The sequence below is a fragment of the Cyprinodon variegatus genome, unplaced genomic scaffold (genome assembly GCF_000732505.1).
Source record: "Cyprinodon variegatus isolate N-32 unplaced genomic scaffold, C_variegatus-1.0 Scaffold561, whole genome shotgun sequence".
In the NCBI taxonomy this organism is placed as follows: Eukaryota; Metazoa; Chordata; class Actinopteri; order Cyprinodontiformes; family Cyprinodontidae; genus Cyprinodon; species Cyprinodon variegatus.
Genome location: NW_015151014.1, coordinates 375,168 through 397,257, shown reverse-complemented (window position 1 = coordinate 397,257; position 22,090 = coordinate 375,168). Strand labels below are relative to the sequence as shown.

The 22,090-nt window shown below is 37.3% G+C and overlaps 1 protein-coding gene across 2 annotated transcripts in view; it reads left to right on the top strand.

The window, feature by feature from the left end:
• myo1e (myosin IE) overlaps positions 1 to 20,519 on the top strand; it is a 61,646-nt gene extending 41,127 nt beyond the window's left edge. Inside the window, exons 10-29 of one of the 2 annotated variants that reach the window (XM_015391833.1) lie at positions 1,574 to 1,770; positions 1,860 to 1,940; positions 2,187 to 2,273; positions 2,374 to 2,457; positions 3,939 to 4,106; positions 4,775 to 4,860; positions 6,499 to 6,580; positions 6,794 to 6,900; positions 7,812 to 7,910; positions 8,035 to 8,179; positions 11,614 to 11,728; positions 11,810 to 11,979; positions 12,079 to 12,224; positions 13,805 to 13,951; positions 14,065 to 14,222; positions 14,330 to 14,419; positions 14,509 to 14,716; positions 15,573 to 15,608; positions 18,890 to 19,059; positions 19,141 to 20,519. In XM_015391833.1, coding sequence (XP_015247319.1) covers positions 1,574 to 1,770; positions 1,860 to 1,940; positions 2,187 to 2,273; positions 2,374 to 2,457; positions 3,939 to 4,106; positions 4,775 to 4,860; positions 6,499 to 6,580; positions 6,794 to 6,900; positions 7,812 to 7,910; positions 8,035 to 8,179; positions 11,614 to 11,728; positions 11,810 to 11,979; positions 12,079 to 12,224; positions 13,805 to 13,951; positions 14,065 to 14,222; positions 14,330 to 14,419; positions 14,509 to 14,716; positions 15,573 to 15,608; positions 18,890 to 19,059; positions 19,141 to 19,217 — 2,453 coding nt within the window. In that variant the 3' untranslated portion in view covers positions 19,218 to 20,519. The remainder of the gene's footprint in view (positions 1 to 1,573; positions 1,771 to 1,859; positions 1,941 to 2,186; positions 2,274 to 2,373; positions 2,458 to 3,938; positions 4,107 to 4,774; positions 4,861 to 6,498; positions 6,581 to 6,793; positions 6,901 to 7,811; positions 7,911 to 8,034; positions 8,180 to 11,613; positions 11,729 to 11,809; positions 11,980 to 12,078; positions 12,225 to 13,804; positions 13,952 to 14,064; positions 14,223 to 14,329; positions 14,420 to 14,508; positions 14,717 to 15,572; positions 15,609 to 18,889; positions 19,060 to 19,140) is intronic. The other variant, XM_015391834.1, reaches the window with a different exon arrangement.
• The last annotated feature ends 1,571 nt before the right edge of the window (positions 20,520 to 22,090 follow it).

Here is a 22,090-nt window from a genome sequence, read left to right as displayed (position 1 = left end):
ATGTGGCTTTTTTATTTTTTTTTACCCTTTTCAAATCTGTACTGGTTTTTAGTATTTGATTGGGCCTATGAACATATGATATCGATTATCAGGTAAGGCAATACCACTCTGTTTCACTTGATTTTTTGGGGGGGTTTTTTTTCGAAGAGGGCATTAAGATGCTCTGGTGAAGTCATTATGAAGCTCTATTGCCATGCAACAATTTTTTTCACCTTAACAGCTGTTTTTGAAGGTGCAGGATTTTTAAGAGCATGTTGTTCAAAATAGAAATGATGCTTTTTAATATTTTCTCATTATTTGAACTGACTTCTCATCATCTGGATCTATTTTTTGAACAAATTGGAAGCAGGAAGATGAGTGCAGGCTGGAGTATTTATTTGTTGTAAGTTATATTTTTGTTTTATCAATCATCAATAATGTTGCATATTGCGCGTTTTCAATACCTAGCACAGGCCTGGGTTTGATTAATCTATCTATGCCTTAGTATTTACAGATGTAAAATATTTACTATACAACCACTGCAGAAGAAGCCCAACCCGAAAGATTTTTCATTATTAAAATGTTTCTAATGAGTGGAAGTATTGACTCACAGGGTCTTTGTTGTCTTTCTTCTATAACTGGTGGTAAAAGGGACCACTGCTCTGACAACACCCTGTCTATTACCCCTTTTCTGTCTTTCTGATGCTTTGATTAACAAATATCCTGTTGGAAAGCTGCTGGAGCATCGTCACAGAATGTTGGACGAAGTCTAAAATAATTCATATCGTCCCATATGTCTACGCTAAACAACCGAAGCAGGCGTACGGTCAGTCACACCCTAATCTCCCATATGGGGAGCTACTACATTGGTCTGAAGCATTCCCAGACGCAAGCCTGAGAGCTATTTCCTTTTAGGGGAAGTGAGTCACTGTAATAAGGCAGGGAGGAGTTCTCCAGGGAAACATCAACACCAGGTCATGGCAAGTAGTCTGTGGTTTGCAAAGTTTTTCTTTTAAGTGTTAGGCTATAACCATTGTTCTCCTAACTCCCTGCAGTAGAGGCCTCACTTTGGCCATCCATCCTAGTTTTCTCCAGTGACAAACGTTTTGTGGATTAGAATTATGAGGGGAATTTTTTCATATTTTCTAAAATGTTATGTCAGTTTAAAAGAATAAATGAGGTGCAAAGGATCTATTGGATAACCTAGTTTAAAATTGCCTAGTGTCATGCAAAATAAAGAGGAGGCAGCATTTCCACCAAGTACAATCCTGCAAGTTGATTTGCATGGTGGTATTCATGCAAAGGCACTCTTTGTATGTCTGGGAATAAACAATGTTTTTTTATGTCTAAAAAATAAATGCGTTTTCCCTTGTTGCCCCAAGTGATGTCAAAAACATTGTTGTTTTATTGGGCAGCAGGGATCAAAGCTACTGAAATAAAATATGAAGCAATTCTAATGTTTCCATAAAATCTTAACACATTTGGACTGTATTTTAAAAAATGTATAAATTAAATCTGAAAAAAAAAAAACATCCATAAGGTCACATAGCACCCATTGTTAAATGTTAGCTTTGCTTCTTCCTTTTTTTTCCAGTTTTAGCATTTCCTGCGTTTCTGCTCGGGATTGACCAGAACCGTCTGAAGGAGAAACTGACCAGCAGAAAGATGGACAGCAAGTGGGGAAATACGAAAGAGTCCATCGATGTAACCCTGAATGTGGAGCAGGCCTGCTATACTCGGGACGCTCTCTCCAAAGCCCTGCATTCACGCGTGTTTGACTACCTGGTGGAGGTACCTGTGCATTAACGTACATGAATATGTCTCTTTCCTAGCCTGTGATATCAATGAATTTATCTAATAGATCCAACATTTCATTTTAGTCCATCAACAGAGCCATGGTGAAAGATCATCAGGAGTTAAATATTGGAGTGCTGGACATTTATGGCTTTGAAATTTTCCAGGTGAGTCTTGACTGCTGCAACAACACACGGCTCAGATTAAGAAGTTCATTATTTAAACAGATTTGATGGAGAGGATGAAACTAATCTATAAAGTATACAGATTAGAGCACATATTATGACTGAGATGGCTTCTCATCTAATCTGATTACAAGTTGGTTTGGCCCTGGACCCGAGGTAGTTTGTTTCTTCTTGTTAAGTGTGGCAGCATGTGTACATTTGATTTATCTTTGCCTTCTTCTTCTTCAGAAAAATGGGTTTGAACAGTTCTGCATCAACTTTGTAAATGAGAAGCTTCAGCAGATTTTCATTGAGTTGACTTTAAAGGCTGAGCAGGTGATGTTTCCTCGCACTGGTTGCATACATATGTGTGTATATATGTATATATATCCTTTGTTTAATTTAGTCTAAAAGTCTGTTTTTCTCTATCTTGTAGGAGGAATATGTACAAGAGGGCATTAAATGGACTCAGATAGATTACTTCAACAACAAGATTGTCTGCGATCTCATTGAAAGCAAAGTAAATAAAACATGGAATATTCACAACACGAGAATAAAATTAATGTTTTTATATTTTTACACAAAATTTGCTTTGAGGCATTAATCCAAAAACTGATTTTTTTTTTTCATGTTCAAGTTTTATCCCTTTTCTCCATATGTAAGAAAGATAATTAAAGTCATAAATTTAGATTTACATTTAACCAGACTCCAAGAAGCATGGGAATATGGGCTTCTTCATTGCTGAGTGAATCTATACCTCATATAGTGTTCTGGGGTAGAATGACATTCAGACGAAAAGTCTAGCTCTTTCCCGTAGACTTTTCAATAGTTTTATACCTGTTTAAAAAGATAAATGCTCTTCCTTTCAGCGATCCATGGAGATCCACAGTTCCCCCACTCTTTTCCTGACTGATTTATTTTCCTTTATATATATATATATATATATATATATATATATATATATATATATATATATATATATATATATATATATATATATATATATATATATATGATATATATATATATGATATCATATATATATATATATATATCATATATATATATATGATATCAAAAAAGGAATTGGTGTATCTGGGCTGTGTCCTGAGAACACATCCTAAGGTTTACCTCCATTTACAGACCAAGGTTGGGAATTAGAGGCTTATCGGAACCTTATAAAATAATAATAAATACTTCATGACCTTGGGTTTAGCAAACAGTTTGAAAGGTATAGCATATTTAGTTTGTTTTAAGTGTTTTAATTTTGTCATTAAAAATATTTGGTAATCCTAACTTAAGTAGAGCGGTAAATTATATTTTATTTTTGTTTTCTAAGGAACAGTGTATATGAACATCTGGTTTAAACAGAACATCATAAGCAAGCATAGGGACTTCCCCGGAGCCCCATTAAAACTTTCTAAAACCGATTCCAATTTTCTAACATTTTTCTGATGATAAACATGTTTCAAGCTGACAATAGAAAACAGGCCAAGTTATTGATTTTATGTGTTATTATTGTTTCTGAATCAAAAAAACTTGCTTTGAAGTTTAACCCACAGCTTCCTATTCCCAAATATACCAACGTTGATTGATCATTTATGCTTAGAGGCCTAATCCACCAAATCCACAACAAGGGCTTTAAAGGAAGCCTCTGTCTAAGAGGAAGAGAAGATTGTATCATTGCCCAACAGTTTAGCTTTTTGCCTAATCCAGTGACAAAGTTAACATGTGTCTCATTAACAGTCTTCTTTGAGCCTGAGAGGCTGCTGGGAAACCACCGAGGCTTCAGATGAAGCACAAAGCAGACTGTTAAGGGTTTTATAGAAGCTCAACTGAATTGGATCTGCTTTTCAAATGTGATTCACATCTTAAAGAATTTTAGTTTTCCATATATAGTTTCCATTGATCCTTTAGATAGACCTTAAACATTCTGGGACTAAACAAAGGGTGAAAGATAAATATTTTGTCAGAAATAAATAGTCTTCCTTGTGATCCCAGAGTCCTCCTGGTATCATGTGCATCCTGGATGACGTATGTGCCACCATGCACGCTGTGGGCGAGGGAGCCGACCAGACAATGCTACAGAAGCTCAGGATGCAGATCAGCTCACATGAGCACTTCAACAGCTGGAACCAGGGCTTCATTATCCATCACTATGCTGGCAAGGTCAGTGTGCAGAGATACATTTTCAGAGGACTGGCAAGAGACCTTACAGCTTTCCCAGAATCATTATACACCTGTCATTGTTTCGCCATGTGTCTGACGTTGGCTGCTGATGGTTTAGCTCTGGAAACTGAGACTTTTTTTAATAGTTTTTGTGAGGGAGTCGTTCCTTGTATGATCTGTCATAAACAGCAGTTGTGCAGCTGGTGTTTCCATTTTACAGTCACCATCTTAGTCCTTTTTTTAAAGGTTTCCACTTTAAAACCAGCTCCATATTAGACCTCCTTTCTCTCTCTTCCTCATTTTTTTTATCATTGCATCTTTTTCTGTGTTTATATCTAAAATCCTGGCAGCAAAGTCATCCAGCTTGAAGTAATGCACATTGTCCGGTATGAGTTTCTGTGTACTGAGGTTGTCCCGTGTCATTCTCCAGATGTGTAGCGGCTCTCAGCTTAGCACACATGCCGTCAGCTTAATGAACCTTGCAAAACTGAAGGCCTTATGCTCCCATGGCTGAGCTCTAAACACTCCTCCCCTTCTCAACATACAGTTTAACTAAAACATCATAGTCCTTTGACAAAACCACTGGTTTAATGAAGTTTAGATTTTCTTCTCACTAATCACTGTTATATTCTGATCTGCCTTAAGTTGCTCTATGTACCTCTCTCCAGGTGTCCTACGATGCAGAGGGATTCTGCGAGCGGAACAGAGATGTCCTTTTTACTGACCTCATTGAACTGATGCAAAGCAGTGAGATGTAAGTCATTTGAACTCTGCACTATAATATGAGGAGCATTTTATGGCTGCACACTTAAAGAAATCATCCCCTTTACAACCATTTGGTTATAATTAACCAAACTACAGAAGTTTTGATCCGTCGGCGGGATGCTGCAGAAGTGCGGGGGGCTGGATGTCACCCTGCCCCCCTGACTAACATCAGGATCTTGCTCATGATGTGGCTTTTTGGTCGACACAGTTTCAGGCTTCTTTTGAGTCTGTTTTGTGGAGTCTGGTCTCCCTGTGTTACAGTTGTGCGGCCATCTGTGCAAACAGCATTATTATCTATGTAACACCCCACAAAGCTTCTTTGTGTGCACATTCACCAAGCCATGAAATAGAAGGCTGCATCCAATTCCTGTTAAAACAGGTGGTGATAAATGGATCACTTATATAGTGATTAAAATGAGTTAAAGACACAGAAATGAGAGAACACTGACATGAAGGAGCAGGAAAAAGGGACCGGCCACAGAGATCTTTTTATGCACACAAACTGTTAATCCTTTGATTAAAGGCCAAGCCAGACATGTGGATCTTCTCCCATTTGTATATTGCAGACGGAATGATTAAAAGAAAATATTCCTATTAAAAAGCAATATGAGGCATTCAGTCTTCTTGGGTACACACCTGCTATCAACTATGAAAAATTACTGAACTAGTTGAATTTTTCTGACTTTTCCACATTGACACCCATTTGCTAGAGTCATTGTTTGCAGATTAAATTAAACAAGTGGATTTTTTTTTACAAATGTGTTTGTCAGGAGAAACCAAAAGAAAAGCCAGAACATTATTAGAACCAATTGATATATTTGTCGTACATAGTTAATATTTTGACAAGATTCAGCTGGTCGCAAAGGCTGGAAGGACGCTTTCGGTAACATTGAACAAAGGCTGGGTGTGTTGTAAATGTTAAAACAAACAAAGTCTGACTAAGATGCAGGGTTCTAAGATTAGAAAATAAGGCCTGGTTCAAAATCTCCTTTTGATAGAATGCTTTAAAGTCTGATACAGTTAAACACTGAATTTTAGGTGCCGTTTAAAGATATATGCTTGGGCTAAAAGTAGAGGAAAGGAAGGTGGTGAAGGTATCATGCTCTGCTTAAAATGCTTTCTGAATGCCTCTCAGTTTAAACCTAAATTCTGGAGGTAACTGCAGGAAGATTGAAGATGAATTTTGGATTTTTAGTCCAAGCAGACATCCACATAAATAAAGGCTCCCTAGAAGAGAATGAAATTTTATAAACGGTCCAACCACATGAAAAGGTCTTACATTTCCTAGGCTTCGGGAAAACACACTGATTTCTTTCTAATCTTTTTTTCCTTCTCTCCTTAGAAGAATAATTTTTTCTAAAGAGATGTCTATGTAGATATTTGTTACTGGCACGTGCACACACTCCTCTTGTTTTCCCATCCTCCCCTAGCTCAAACTTTCCCAAATGTTTCAGGAATTTAGATGAGCGACCTCAGTCAAGCAAATATCCTTGGTTATTTAATCATTGACTGGACTTTTTTAATGCCAGCAGCCTGGAAAACTTCCCCTTTTGTTACAACTTTTTTGAATCTTGTTGATCTGTGAATAAACGTCAGTGTCTGTCTCGCCTCATCTGTCCCGACGTAGTGCCTTCATCAGAGCACTGTTTCCAGAGAACCTAAATGCTGAGAAGAAGGGTCGGCCAACTACTGCAGGCAGCAAAATAAAGGTACTTGTTTGAAAGTGTGCCTATCTCATCTGTAATCAGGGTCAGTGGGAGAAAGATCTTTGGGTTGAGGGTTAAATTTGCTGTTCAGTGGATTGTCCTTCAGAGTATCACCTGAACTAACAGTCTGCATAACTGTTTTAGGTTGTCATCGTTTTAACTTAATGACCTTTTTTAGTCTCCCTTTTTTATGTTTGCTATTATTTTTCTCTTTAGAAACAAGCCAATGACCTGGTTAGCACACTAATGAAATGCACTCCACACTACATCCGTTGTATCAAACCAAATGAGACCAAGAGGCCCAGAGACTGGGAAGAATCACGGTGAGTCAGGGCAGAACCCTCTTCTCCTAAAGCACAAAAAGAAACAAACAAAGCATTTCCTACTGGTTTAAAGAAATGCTATTCTTCTAGAAATATTCTGAATAAATCATACAATATTAGCATGATAGTATCCATTCTGATTGTTTGATTTACAAAAAATTAAATAAAAAATGCTGCACACTTTGCTGCATGCAGAAATGTGCTCCCATACATAAGGTACATATTGTTTTTCCTTATGGTTCATTATGTGGGGACAAAAAACGGCATCCTTCAGTTCTAGGTTTTAATAGTGCTCCACTCATTCACAATAAAGGAGGAAATGTTGTCATGTTTAAAGGTGACAGCACTACATTCATGCTTTGAATCCAATACGGAGTTTTACATAAAGACAAACATCCTTTTTTGTTCCTTAGGTTTTTTTCTTCTGATGTCAGTATTTGTCCTTTTAGCTGATGTTTTCTTTCCCTCTGAAGGTGTTTATTTGAAGAACCCCCTTCTTCTTCTTTGTGCTTTTGTTCATCAGCTTCCCCAACAAATGCAAACTTTGGGTATTATGTGTTCCCACAGAGTGTAATGCTGCATTGTTCAGAGCTCATGATGGCCTTCCTGTTGGGAGCGGGGCGTAATGTGGCTCATTAATCAGCTGCGAAACCGTTGTTTTACAGGAAGCCTGACTGTACCCAAACTTAATCTCTTTAAGAAAAAAAGCCTACTGTTTTGCATACAATTACCTGTTATTGTTGCTTTTCTGGAGTAGGGGGGAGCTTCATGAATGTCAGAAATATTTTGGAACAAAATAGTGGCCGATGATTTTAATGCTGTATTAAAATGAAAAAGCTGGGGATGATGACTTTGGATGTGAAAAAAGGAAGCACACGAATACACTTAATGTGACAATGTTGTGTCTGCAGGGTGAAGCACCAGGTGGAGTATCTGGGTCTAAAGGAAAACATCAGGGTGAGGCGTGCTGGCTACGCCTATCGTAGAGTCTTCCAGAAGTTCCTGAACAGGTTTTGTAATTCACACTCATGAGGCTTTATTATTGTAGTAGTTTGAACTGCTTTGAATTTTTGATTTTTCCCGTTCCCTCATTAAAATCCAAAGATCATTGTGACTGTGCTTTCTTGTAATCAGGTACGCCATCCTGACCAAAGAGTCATGGCCAACGTGGCGAGGAGACGAGAAACAAGGCGTCCTTCATCTCCTACGCTCTGTCAATATGGACCAAGATCAGTTTCAGCTCGGGAAAACAAAGATCTTCATTAAAGCCCCTGAATCTGTGAGTTTTACTTATCATTAATCTTTCTCTTTTCTTGACAAAATGCTTTTTTTTTTTTTATTGTCAATTCATATCGCCAAATCAGAAGGAAAATAATATCAAAACGGTTTTAATTCTCTTTTACCAATACGAAGCTGAAAAGTGCAATATTAATTCATATTTAGCCCCCCGAGCACGGGTCTCACCAGTTGCGTCCGACTTTTTAATCTTTTATTCAATTTCACATAAACTGCAGTCCATATAGAGAGGCTTCAAATACCCATAGGGTGAGCAGGTCCTGATCTTTGAAGATTTTTTTTCCACTTCTGTCTCTGTGCCCCAGAATTTCAGACAATGTTATTATTTTTTTATTTGCAACCACGTCTCTCTTCCTGTCAGACCCATTAAAATGCAGCTGAATTGATGTGTACTCTGACTAAATCAGAGCTGCGCAAGCCACCTTTCAGAAAATAGTGTCAGGTATGATCATCCGCATTCACTCTTTTTCTCTATTTTTTACACACACAGTGTGTGCAAAAAGAAATTTCATTCAGTACAGCTTTCAAGACATTTCCATTTTTAAAGTGCAACATTGATCAAATGTAAACATAGGACTGGTATATGATTTACAGATTCCTACATTCAGCACTTTTATTCTTTTTTCTTTTTAAACCCCATTTTATACAGCATTCAGTGAACGTTCAGTCTTAGTGAACGCTAAATGCCACATCCTCTTACCACACGAGTTCCTCTGTTGATTGGATGCAAAATCATATTTAATGTGTTCAGCATTTAAGATTTGTCTCAATTAGCTTTGCAAATGAGCTCAGACTGAATGATGCAGAATATCTCTAAACATCAAATACTTGCATTTGGTATAAAAAAAAAAACATAAATAAAATAAAAGCTCCCCTCCAGAATGATGCTGCCGCTACCATGATTTGCCCCTTATATAGTCTTATTTTAGGACAACAAAAATACATTTTGGTTGAATCTAACTAGATCCAATGTTTCATACGTTTGCTGTGTCCCACGTTTGGACTAATTAGGCTTATTGGAAGTCTGGGATACTGTTGTTTTAGTTTATTTCTACACCACAAGCCTGTTTCAAATTTCCTCACAACTTGGGTGATATGTTGCTTGGCTTTTATGATGCTCTTTATTTACTAATGTTCTCTAACAAACGTTCAAAGCCATTAGAGAAGAGCTAGATTTTAAATGAAATTGAAGTTGATATTTGTTTACCGTCTTTACTCAATAGGTGACCAATACAAGCAGTTTGGTTTTACAGGGTTTTATTTAGGGGTGTAAGATTATGGGGTGGGGGGGATGCACAAACTAGGTTTTTGGATTTCATTTACAGAGCAAAATTTTATGTTAAATGTTTTAAAATATGCACTACTCATTGCTGGTTTATCACATTTATTTACCTTGATTTAAGTGAATCCAAAAAAAACCATTGAAATTTGAGTTTGTAACAAAATGTAAAAAAAAAAAAAAATAGCTGAACGGTTCTGTTAGTCATCAATGATGGGGAAGTTTCCCTTTTGTCAGTGATATAAAAACACATACTCAGTCTTTTTACTCTAAGCACCATAAAAGGCAAATCAAGCCAAAATTCTTCTTTTAGGAGAGGAGTTTGAACCCAAACATCAGCAGTGAGTCAACACTACTCTGAAGCTAAAACACAAGCTCTACACTGTTTCTGCAAAAAAAAATTTCTGTGTGTGTGTTTTGGGGAGGGGGGAGGGAGGTTTGTGTTTTCTGACAAAACCGCTTTTTGAGTCTTGAAGCCTGTGCCTCACTTATTAACATCTGCACATATCAAGCAGCAGGCAGCATGCATGTGTACACACCCACAGATCTATATTTAGAGACTTGCACACAGACATCTCATTTTCACTCTGGCCTTCCATTTAACCCTGAATGCCCACTCATGTACTGCAGCCATACTGCCACCCAACAGAACGGGAGTCCAGGCCGCTGATTAATGAATCTTAAATATTACAGGGTGCAGATGGCTGAAATGAGCTGACAGGCTTCTCAAAACAAGCACATGTGAGATAAGAACCTGACCTCTGTTAATTAGGCGTATGGAAGAAGACATCTCTATGTTGGATGCAATGAAAGAGAAAGTTGTCTGACAGCAGGTGCTGTAGAAGCTCCTCTGCCAAAGGGAGTCCTTGTCTTAAGAGTTGATGCCTAAACTACTCAGCATCTTGCTGTTTATCTCTGGATTTTACCATTAGACCCATTCAGCTGCTCTCTTTCTGTAAAACTTTACTGGATGCTTGGCATCAGACTCCCAGGCTGTGAATCATTGCATTTTTCTACTCTGTGCTTTTCTTGTGGCTTTAGTGTGATGTGCAGTATTGTGTTGCGGTGACCTCCGTCGTGCTCGGGCCTGTGGTCACCTTTGCTGATGCAAGGGCGGTTGCAACGCCGGACAGGATGTTTAGTCTGGCATATGTAGAGGGCACAGAGGGTGATTGCATGTTAAGAGGTCCAGCAGGAAATTACATAACCTGCCAAGAAGTCCATTCGACTCTGAGTTTACTGATAAAGGCATTAATCGTTCAGAGCAAATGGATCTAAAACCAAACAAGCACACAATGGACCCAAAATCTTTTAATAAGTCGCCCACATGTTCTTGCGGCACTTTTGTTTAACCATAGCTTGCACATTTTCTCAATTAACAAATTTTTTCGTAAGGCATATCATTGAGGGAAAATAAGATTTCTTATTGTTTAAAATCCAGATTTTGTTATTTCCACACATCTGATTAGCATGAACATCTCATTAAAACTAAATCATAATCCAGTTTTTGACAGAGACATTTCAAACTTTGTTTTTCCTTTACAGATTTATTTTAATAAATAAGAATACAAATAGAACTTTATTTTAGGATTGTATTTTAGAAGTTTAATTCTATTTATTTTGATTATGTCGATCTATTAAAACCCCCAAATTAAAATACATTTTCTTAAGAAAAGGTATGATTATCTTTCCAAATAAAAAGAAAAGTGTTATCTGGTCATATTAATGGGAAGTTTGCTCGGAAAAACGATGTATAACAATGGATTATTGATTTGGAGGCTACTACAATAGGTGCATTTTTGTTAGTTTTCATGTTGAGTGGAAAACAGTTTTAGAAAAACTTTTTCTAGTAGGTGTATCATCAAATCAAACTTGGCAGCAATAAATACTTAAAAATTATAGCTCTGTGAGTAATGGATCTTTGTAATATGTTTCACCTTTCACAGCTTGAAAATAACCCTGTAAGATGAAAGCAGGCTGTCGATTTATTCTCTCAGAAACAATCAAATGACCTCTACTACTTAAGTCAAACTGGTTTTTTGATTTCAGCTGCATCTCATTAAGGTCGATATGTCATCCTTTCTGTGTATTTAGGCGTGACCGAGGTGTTGTTCCTTTTATTCTTTTTATCCTTATAGCTGTTCCTACTGGAAGAGACAAGGGAGCGCAAGTTTGACGGCTACGCTCGGACCATCCAGAAAGCCTGGAGGAAATATGTCGCCCGCAAGAAGTACGTCCAGATGAGGGAGGAAGGTGAGTAAAGATGCCCAATTCTACTTCAAATAATTTGGCTGCTTGTGGCTTCAGCTCTCACATAACTTTCACTATTTTTAGCATCTGATCTGCTGTTAAACCGGAAAGAGAGGCGGCGACACAGCCTGAACCGAAACTTCGTAGGGGACTACCTGGGAATGGACGACAGACCAGAGCTTCGGCAGTTTCTTGCCAAGAGAGAAAAGGTTGACTTCGCTGATAAGGTCACCAAATACGACCGGCGGTTTAAGGTTCCTTTTCCTTGTGTTTCTACTAATTTTTGATATATTTTTTTAACACTTATAAAGAGGATATAACCTTTTTTTTTTTTACTTTTTTTTTTTTCTCAGGGAATTAAAAGAGACTTAATTTTGACTCCTAAAAGTGTTTATCTGATTGGAAGAGAAAAGGTGAAGCAGGGACCAGAGAAGGGTCAGGTGACCGAGGTGCTGAAGAGGAAGATCGACGTGGAGAAAATCTTGGCGTTGTCTCTCAGGTACAAAAGTTTTTATAATTTAAAACATAGAGATTTTCACACCCACAAACTTCAATGTATTTAAAGTGAATTTTTATGAGACACACCAACACAAATGCACACATCTTTGTGAGCTGGAGGGTCAAGGATTAAATGTTTTCCAAATAAATGTGTGAAAGTTTGTTGTATTCAAAATCTCCCATATTTTCAAGTCTTAAAATCCTTAAAGAGCATACTTTACTTACACTTTCTATTTGCCCTATCTTTCAAAATCCCAGTTATGTACCGTACTTTGAATATTGTGGTTCCAAGGCAATAAAATGAAAAAGCAGTTGTAAACACATGTAAGGAGAGGAGCACTGTGTTGATTGATTGCTTGTGTATATTTACAGCTTTAGAGCACAAGGGCTCAACAATAATTCCCTTGTGATTATAGTGGAAGCTTAATCAGTAATGAATACAACATGGGCTAAACAAATTAACTTTAAAGCAGCAAATTGTATGCTTTTCCAATCTAAAAAAGTTTTGTTTCCTGACTCTGTTCTGCATTTCTGATATTACTTAAATATTTCCTATATGATGACAGGATTTATTTTAGTACAAGTTAATGAAAAATGCATCTGGCTCCCCCTCACCAATATCTAACTAGAGGGCAAAGGTTTGATGGTATGTTAATCTGTAACCTGGGTGTGACCATAAAAACTGTGAGGGATCCACTTTGCCTTCAAGATTTTGAGTATGTTAATTATAGACCAAGATATTAAAATTATTTCCAGTGCTTCTAAATAAAACAAGAATCAAACTGAGGGCTTTATGTCCTTTGATGATATTCTGTGTTCTTACATTTTATAATCTACCAAATCTGTCTTTAATTGCATTTTGATTTGATTTAATCAGATTCAATCATAAGAATTCAGACATTTTTCCTTTTTTAGAATCTTAAAATTACTTTCATCCATTTAAAAAATGGATGAAATGTAAATTTTTTTCAAGGTATAAATACTGGTAGACACCACACAATAAAGGCTGTAGACATCAGAGTGCAAAGGTCAAGGATATTCTTCAAACCCACAGTCTGGATTTCCAGTAAAAAACAGTCACCATGTTCCTGTAAAGTCACACAAAGGATGATGAAAACATATGGAGAAGATTTAAGGTGTTGCTAAAGTGCTGCACAGTCAGGAACACATAATCAGGATACAGTATGTTTATTATGATGAAATCGGCACAAAAAAAAAAGTTGTGGTCTCTAAAATGTTGATTGAGATGCTGTGAAAATCAGTTCAGAGGTTGAGTAGTTGATTTAATTTAGTGGCTTTTGACTGTTGGGTAATGCAGACCATGTGATGGGGAGAGTGAAAGTTAGAGCTGTAAAGAAACTCATCAGAGGCAATCTCCTCATAATGGAGGAACAAACTTCCCCTGTGCAGAGCCAAACGGCTAGGCTGTCGTCCCTAATCAGAGCTCAGCTGCTATTGTGAGGTCCTGAATGCAAAACTGAAAGCTGACTCTTCACAGAACAAAAAAAATAGAGGGGGATGCTGATGCTCTGAGATGGGTTGTTATGAATTAAAGTTTTCTCAAAACGTTGACTCTTTCAGCTCCCTGCAGGACGACTTCCTGATCCTGCATGAGCAGGAGTATGACAGCCTGCTGGAGTGTGTTTTTAAGACAGAGTTCATCAGCTTACTGAACCAACGGTTTGAGGAGAAAACCCAGAGGAAGCTGCCACTCAAGTTTAACAACACGTAAGTTTACGCATCCTGGAAAATCACCTTTTAAAACATTAAACTCTCCTCTCGGGCTTTTAAGATTAAGTGCAAAATATAAAATGTATAAAATATATGGCATTTATCCCCAGACTGGAAATGAAGCTAAAGAAGGAGAACTGGGGCTTTCTGAGCGGGGGCGGCTCCAGACAGGTGCTGTTTGTGCAGGGACAGGGAGATGTAGCTGTGCTGAAGCCATCGAACAAAGCTCTGCAGGTCAGCATCGGACCGGGCCTCCCCAAAAACACACGTGAGTATCATCTGTAAAGCAGAACACTGACCTACTTGCATAACGAATCATTACAGTATAACATTTCTTATATTTTGTATTCCTTACTGTCCCCTTATAATTGCTAGGTCCAACCAGGAAGAGTTTTAGTCAAAGTCGCTCTAATACTTCCAGAAATCAGCACCACAGGCCATCAAGAGCAGCACCAGGACCTCCAGGTATGCTCATCCAACTTTTTCAGCTTCCCGGCTGCTACTCCATTGTTCACATCATCTGTTAAAGCATCTCACATATTTTCTCTTTGTAGCTGGTCACCAGAACGGGGGCCTAAAAAACACTAACCACATCGCCAATCAGAGGAACTCGCAGCATCATGGACAGAGGCATCCCTCGTCCTCCAACTCCACCCGCCCGTTTCTGCCCAGCAACATCGACCAGCTGAGGGATCGTGATGGAGGTAGCCGGCAGCAGCCAAACCTGGACTGCCTGCGGGTTCCGGACCAAGGCGCTGCAGGGTGAGAAGTGGACACAAACTGACAGATAGCAGCAATCCACACAGTCAGGATGCGGTTGACCTAATGAACCAAACATGAGAAAAACAAGCAGCTTGTATTGTTCTCCATCTTGTAACAAATGGTTTCTTGTGGCTGCAAGCTATAGTTAACCTTTTAGAGCCTCCCAGTCAGGGACCCAGAAAGAATATAATAGAGAATCAGTAAAGGAAAGATTAGGGTGATGGTAAAGATGGCTTCCAGTTCGGAACTTATTAAATAAAATGCATGGTCAAAAAAGTTGGAAATAAGCTAATCAGTATTTATGGCTGCTCTAATTCCACTGAGGATTTTTCAGTCTATTATTAAGCGCTTGATATTGATGACATGCCACTTAATTATTTAAATGTAAATACATCAGAGACAAGTATCTATGTTGAATGCAACAGAACTTTTCTTTTCATTTCTTCTACAAGCTTTTTTTCCCTTTTTTTTCTGCAAGAATTAGGAGTCCATTTTTATGGGTTAATAGCCTGTATTTGCTAAAACCGTTTGATGGATTGATAAACCTCATCAATTGGCAGATGGTATACACAGACGATGTCCTTTTTTAGTAAGCTTAGTTGAGATATTCCTTGAATTATTGTTTTAACATGCAGTATTTCATACATGTTCCAAGCTCACTTCACAGATGGAATTGCATTAGTCTTTCTTTGACGGGGGGGTCAAAAATCAGTCTAAAGTCTAGAGAGTGGGGTCCTCATCCTGAAAAGTTTCTGGGAACCCCAAAGTTAGGGATGAGCACCATATTTTGACACTTTGATACCTCTGCTGTTGTGTCTTTAATCTGACATAATCTGGCTGATTCGTTCTCTTGTAGCTCTGGAGGTGGACGGCCAGCACCAAACGGAGGAATGTGAGTTGGAGTGTTTGCAGTGTTTTTGGTGGTGGTTTAGAATAGAAGAGAGAAAAATCTAACGCCCTAATATCTCCTCAAAATATGAGTCTGTAGTTTGATTTAATGTCATTTCATTTTCTGATTCAGGGATTTGATTAGACCTCCCTTAATATATGGGATGATTACCAATCTAATTTAAAGGGGACATATCAAAAATCCACTTTTTCATTGTGTACGCAAGGTTTCTACAAGTCCAGAGAAGTTTAAGTTGGTCTCCGGGTTTTGGGTTGCTAAATGCCTTTCAATCCATAGAGTTCTCACAACTCTATATCACCTTTTTTTTTAATCTATGCTGTTGCAGTATTTGCTGTTGAAGTGCTAAACAAGGTCACAGACTTCCGGCTAACTTATTGAGTGAATCCACCTTTTCTTTTTCTCACAGAGTTTTTCTTGTTCAAGTTAAGGGATGCCTAATCAACAAGCAAATACATCTAAATTCCCTGTTGTTTGGTGTATTAACCAACATAAGTCAGTACACTATCATAGGAACTCTTTAGAAGTGACTGGTTAAATTACATTTTTCATGGGAATTTACCTACATCAGTGCAAAAAGTACCCTTTGTTTGCATGAATCACATTAGGAGAAGAGAGATTCAGCAACCCTGACCAGTAGGATTATTAGCTAAAAGTCTTAATCTGTCTGAGACGTCAGGATCTTCTGTCTAGAAACAATGGAGACAGCAAAGCAGTGAGCTGCAGATAGCGTTAAAATGAGAAGGAGCTTTATTATAGATTTGTTGATATAACATAGTGCAGCATTCTGGTGATGTTGGTGATGTTTGCTCCCATTTAGCTCCTCAATTACATAATCCTACTGTGAGGTTTGATAAGCAATATAAAACAAACAGTTTTTGCAATCTTTTTTTTTTTTTTCATGGGAAGACATGATCCAAACACATGCAGCTTCATGGTGGTAGCACTTAACTATGTTGGGGTGTGTATAAAACACACGTATAAGAATTAAGAATCTTTGTCGTCACTGTATGGACCGACGGACAAAAATAAAGACCTGTTGGAGACGAATGAGCATCCTTTGAGTCGATAAGAAGATTTAGTTTCATGTTGTGGTAGTTTTTATAGTTGCAAAGCCATCAGACATGTAGTTTGTGTTATAATTGTGTCAGTAACATTAAACCAATTCTTTGCAACTTTTAACCCAAGTATTAGCTTGATAACAGGTATATGAGATAGGTTTTCAGGCTGGTTGCAGCATTGTGTGCGTATCAGTGCTTACGCACTAAGACTGTTTAATTTTGCAACAGTGCAGTGTTATCAGTTGCTTTCAGGTGTACTAAACTTGGAAGTTACAAGTCTAGCGCCCCTAGTGGCTAAAGGACAGACGGCTTTAATGATTGTATTCTAGTTACTGCTGTGACCTGCATTTCTCTGCTATTGTTAAAGAATCATTTTTTTTATTTCTATTACAAAGTTAAAACATACAGTAGTGATCGTTTCAAATTATATTTTTCTTTCATTTTTCTCTCACTCTTGGTCAGACTCTGGCTTAAACATCAAAGGCTGAACAGTTTGGATTGTTAAACCTTTGCAATCAAACTACAAATATGGCCCTACAGGGAGGGGTGTAACACTCTACTGTTGTAGGGGGCAGGGTATGAAGTACCTCATTTGCATTTAAAGAAACTACACCAAAAAAAATTGTATGCCAATTAGTCTCTTCTTCAGTCAGGGTGGACAGAGCCTGAGACCTCTCGCAGCCAAAAAAAAATTATTAAAGTTGCTGTCACTGTACAGATTAGATGCTAAAAGAACCACATCATGTCAACCCCGGGCAGTAATGTCAGCACTATACCTTATATCAATGAAAGATAAGAAAGTTAGCATGTTGTTTAGTGGAGGAGCTTCTTGAAAGGGAGTTAAAATGGTGATGGACACATTTTCTTTGACAGGGAGGGGAGCTCCTGTTTAGGGAGAAGAATTAATTAATTACACCGTTATGAAAGAATCAAGCGAAATACCAATCTTGGGGTGATTCTGATGAAAGGAAAGCATTATAAGATGGTTTAAAAAATATATATATTACCACTTATGATGTTTTTAGAAACAAAAATGTCCCCGAGAGAATTGTCAGTGCTTATTTACTTGGTTGATCTCAATCAATTATACTGCTTGATGTGTAAAAATGATTTGTTTTTGTTTTTTTGTCTCTGTGTATTTTTTTGTGTTTGTTTTTATTTATTTTTTTTTTATCTCAGGGTTTGCTATTTTTTTATGTTTTTGGAAAATGATTAATATTCAGTCTTCTGTTTCATGTTTTGGATAGTGTTAACAGTTTAATGTTTCTGGATCATTGCCTCATTTTCTTTTCTTTACTAAAAAATCTGTTAGGTATGGAGGACATATGGAGATTGTATTCTGTATGGAGTAGTTTCACTGCCTAATACTTTTTACTTCTATTTGAGTAATATCTTAAAATATCCTTACTCTTACTTGAATAAAATGTTTGGCTGCTTCACCGACCGAGGGAATAATAATTCTACTGATTAAAGAAAACAAGCTGGTTACATCTGAGGAGCAACTGATTGGTTTAGCCGTTTTCCTGTGCGTTCTGGGACCAGAAGGGTCACGGAAAAGCTGGAGTGGATAAATCAAAAAGAAAATGGAAATGAAAATATGAATTTTATTTTTAGAAGTGTGTTTAGGAAAGTTGTTTATAATCAGATTTATGAACTGTGCTTTTTTAAATCTTCATTTATAAATCCAACTGTTTAATAATGGATTAATAAATACAATTCACAATTCCTCTTTAATTATTAAATTTAAAATATGCACTTAAAATGCCTTTCAAATAGGATTTCAACTTGCTTGATCTCAATGTTATATTTAAAATAGCTGTTTTTCTGTTTCACTGATTCTCTATAGCTCCTCCGCAGCTAGATTTCACTGTGCAGGGAAAACCAGAGCATGTGTTAGAGGGCCATCGTGTGGCTCATTAGGAAACAGCACCGTATCTGTGTGTGTTTGTAAAAAATTAGGGCTGAAAAATAAAAGCTGAACTCCCCTAAAATGGTGGAGAAAAGTTTAATATTTAACTTTATGCCTCTAGACATCTTTTTTAGACATTTGTTTTATCAGAAAGGGTTAAGAGTTGCTGAGGATGCTCAGATGTTTACATGCAGCTGTCGTCTGACCCAAGTCACTGCATCATATAGGCTTTAAATATTTCAAGAAATATCCTGTCCTGACTGCAGACTTGGATTTCTCCTCTTTTCTTATAATAGGGCCCACAGACCATCAGCCCACAGGCCTCCACCAGGAGGGGGGCGGCCAAAGCCTGCACCCAAACCAAAACCCCAGGTGCCCCAGTGCAGAGCTCTGTACGCTTACGACGCTCAGGATACAGATGAGCTAAGCTTCAACACAGACGACGTGATCGACATCATCAAAGAGGGTACTTTTTTTTTTTTTATGTTCCTTTTCTTTCCGCTCTGTCACCTCCTCATGTTTCTGCAATCTGATCATGTCTGAGCAGACGCCTCCGGATGGTGGACAGGACGACTTCGTGGGAAGCAGGGACTTTTCCCTAACAACTACGTGACCAAGATCTAGGAACTGCTGGCATTTCAGCACAAGACAATGCACCTGCCTGCGTCTCTGTTGGCCCCTGGTGGCCCCTGGCTCCGAGGATGGCACAGAGCCCACAGTCGGGGAAAACACTGCAAGACTCTTCTTCCACTACTGCCTTACATTTTATGAATGTAACTCTGTTACACCATCAGACCAAACAACTGTCCTGTCGGGCTTAATATTCTCCAAAGACAAAAAGACTGCTGGGCCTAAGGGTCTGTCCCCTCTGAGTACTGAACAAACTATTTATTGTATTTATGGATCTCTGTATTTTCCTTTTACTCACCTTATCATATATTGTAGAGGATTAGTGCTGCAGCGTTTTGAAGCATTCAAAAGATATCGGCTAAATCTCTGGGACCAGGCTGTGATTTTTCACTCTTTTTTTTTCTATTCTTTCTATTTTGCTTTTAGATGAAGGTTTTATCAGTTGAAGGAAACTGAGATTAAGTTTAACAGGAATATTTATTATAATGGAGACATTTAACTGCAGGAACAGACAAAGAATCATAATGCTGAGTAATGATTTTAAGAAATTAAAATACCAAAGTAAATGTTTTTTTCCACTGTTTTTTTTTTTTTTTTCTTCTTTCACTTCTTAGGGCATTGCAGTGAGGTGGAGTATTAGGTGAAGATCTTTCCTCACTATCATGGTGTTTTTGTTCTTTAATGGCACCAGTTTATTTCATGTAAACTGTAACCTGAGCGTGAAGTCTGTGGTGTATTAGCACTTTATTGGTACAGGTACCTTGGACACAGAAGGCATCTCACGTTCAAAGCAGACAAAGCTTTTGTCAATTAAGTAGATATTTTGATGAGCAAAAGCAAAAAAGTCACCTAGTTACTGAGGGGAATCACATGTTTACAAGAAATTAAAACAAAATGCTTTTTTTCCTAGATATTAATCTGTATATGTGTTCATATGTAGGAGTGCACCTGTTGGTGGGTACAAGTTAAAAGGATTTCTTCGTTTTTAACTTGGAGGATGTTTGTTTTGTAGATCTTTTTTTCTCAGCTGTGCTTCTTAAAAACAATAGTTTTATTGTATGTCCAGCTCTGCTACAGCATCAGTTATCACAGACTTGGGTGAAAGGATTTTAATGTTTTGTTAAGCTGTTTTAGGTTTGTGTTTCTGCACTTTTTTTATTTTCACTCGTACAAACATTCCTTAGTTTGTTTTAATCAGATGACCACATTATGCTGTAGCCAGTAAAAGCTGCCGGGACTCCTTTCTTAAAACTGCATCAATAAATATAGTTTCGTCTTAAGATCCTTGTTCTATTTATACTAGTAGTTAAGTATTAATCAGTCATCAGTTAATGCTTTTCTGACTCTTATCACAGATTTTTTTTTCTACATCAACTTTAACTCCATATAAACATTGTTGTACATCAAGTATGACATTGAGACCAGCAGCTTCAGAAAATATCGCCCTCTGCCGGCCATTAGACAGAATGCCAGTTTGAATTCACATCCATTTGAAGCTGAAAATCAGTCAATACAAGCATCTTGGTACACTGGAAGATAATTAAATATGTTAATTTTAGTGCTTAAATTCAAAAAGCTACCTGGCTTTTATTTAATTAAACATTAGTAAACATTGTCTTTGATACCCTCTACCAGGATATGTGTTTTAAGTGGCCGATCATACAAATATTCATGTGTGCTACTTGGGTTCCCTGTGGAGCACTCTTGGACCACACAAAACATCAAAAGAAAGCCAGAATGCAGTTTCTTGCTCAGTGGTTCAAAATTCTCTTTTCATGTAAAAGTAAATTTTTATAAATTCTTACTCTTTAACATTTTTTTTCTCCCTCTCTGCATCTTCAATGAATTTATTTCAATGTATTAATCTGAAATGTTGGTAATAGACAGAATATTCAACAGAGGGGGTTAAAGTACCCAAAGATTGTACTCTAGAGTAACACAACTTAATAGTTTTACCCAAAGAGTAAAAAGTAGATATTATTCAAGTAAAAGCATTGGTGGACAAAGTACTCAACAGGTGTGCTTGATGCTTGTTTTTTTTTTTTTTTATACTTTAATAATCCCAGACAGAAATTACTTCTCTGCATTAAACCCAGGAGCAGTGGGCTGCCATTGTGCGGCGCCAAGGAAGCAGTGTGGGGCTAAGGGTCTTGCTGTTTTAAAATACTTAAGTATTAAAATTACGAATTCTTTTTTCTTTTATCAACACATTTCTGTATAATTTTCAGAGAAATTTTAAAAATCTTTGGTTACTTTCAGAAACTGATGTATTGATGCGTGAACCTTTGCTACAAATTCTACACCATCTATAAAGAACTTCAGCATAAAAATGCCACAAAAAATAAGGAAAGCTATTTGCATTATTTCTTATTTAGAACAAACCAAAGGAAAAAAAAACAGGATGGTCTTGATTCTCTTCACACTTTCAATATTTAATAGAGGCTTAAGGTTGAATCTATTACCAAAAAGAAACTAGAATCTGCTTTGAGAACTCATCCTACTGAACAACTTGATCACATGGCAAAAACTAACGCTTTAATATAATTATAAACTACTAATAATATCTGCCCTGAGTTTCTCACAATTTTTGGAATGTCGTGCAAAATCTCTAAAACAGTGGTGTCATGATTCAGTCCTAATGGCCGCCATCTGCCATGTTGAAATTGCATTTCAAAAAAGAAAAGAGCAAGAGCAGATTATAAAGCTAAGCTGAGCTTGAAGGACAAAGTAACAGCTTCTAGAAATGACGTGGAGTAGAAAGTACAATATTTGACTTTGAAATGTAGTAAAAAAAAAAATTTACTCAAGATATTCAAAACAGTACTTAAGTATGTTAATCAAGAAAATGTATTTTGCTACTTTCCACC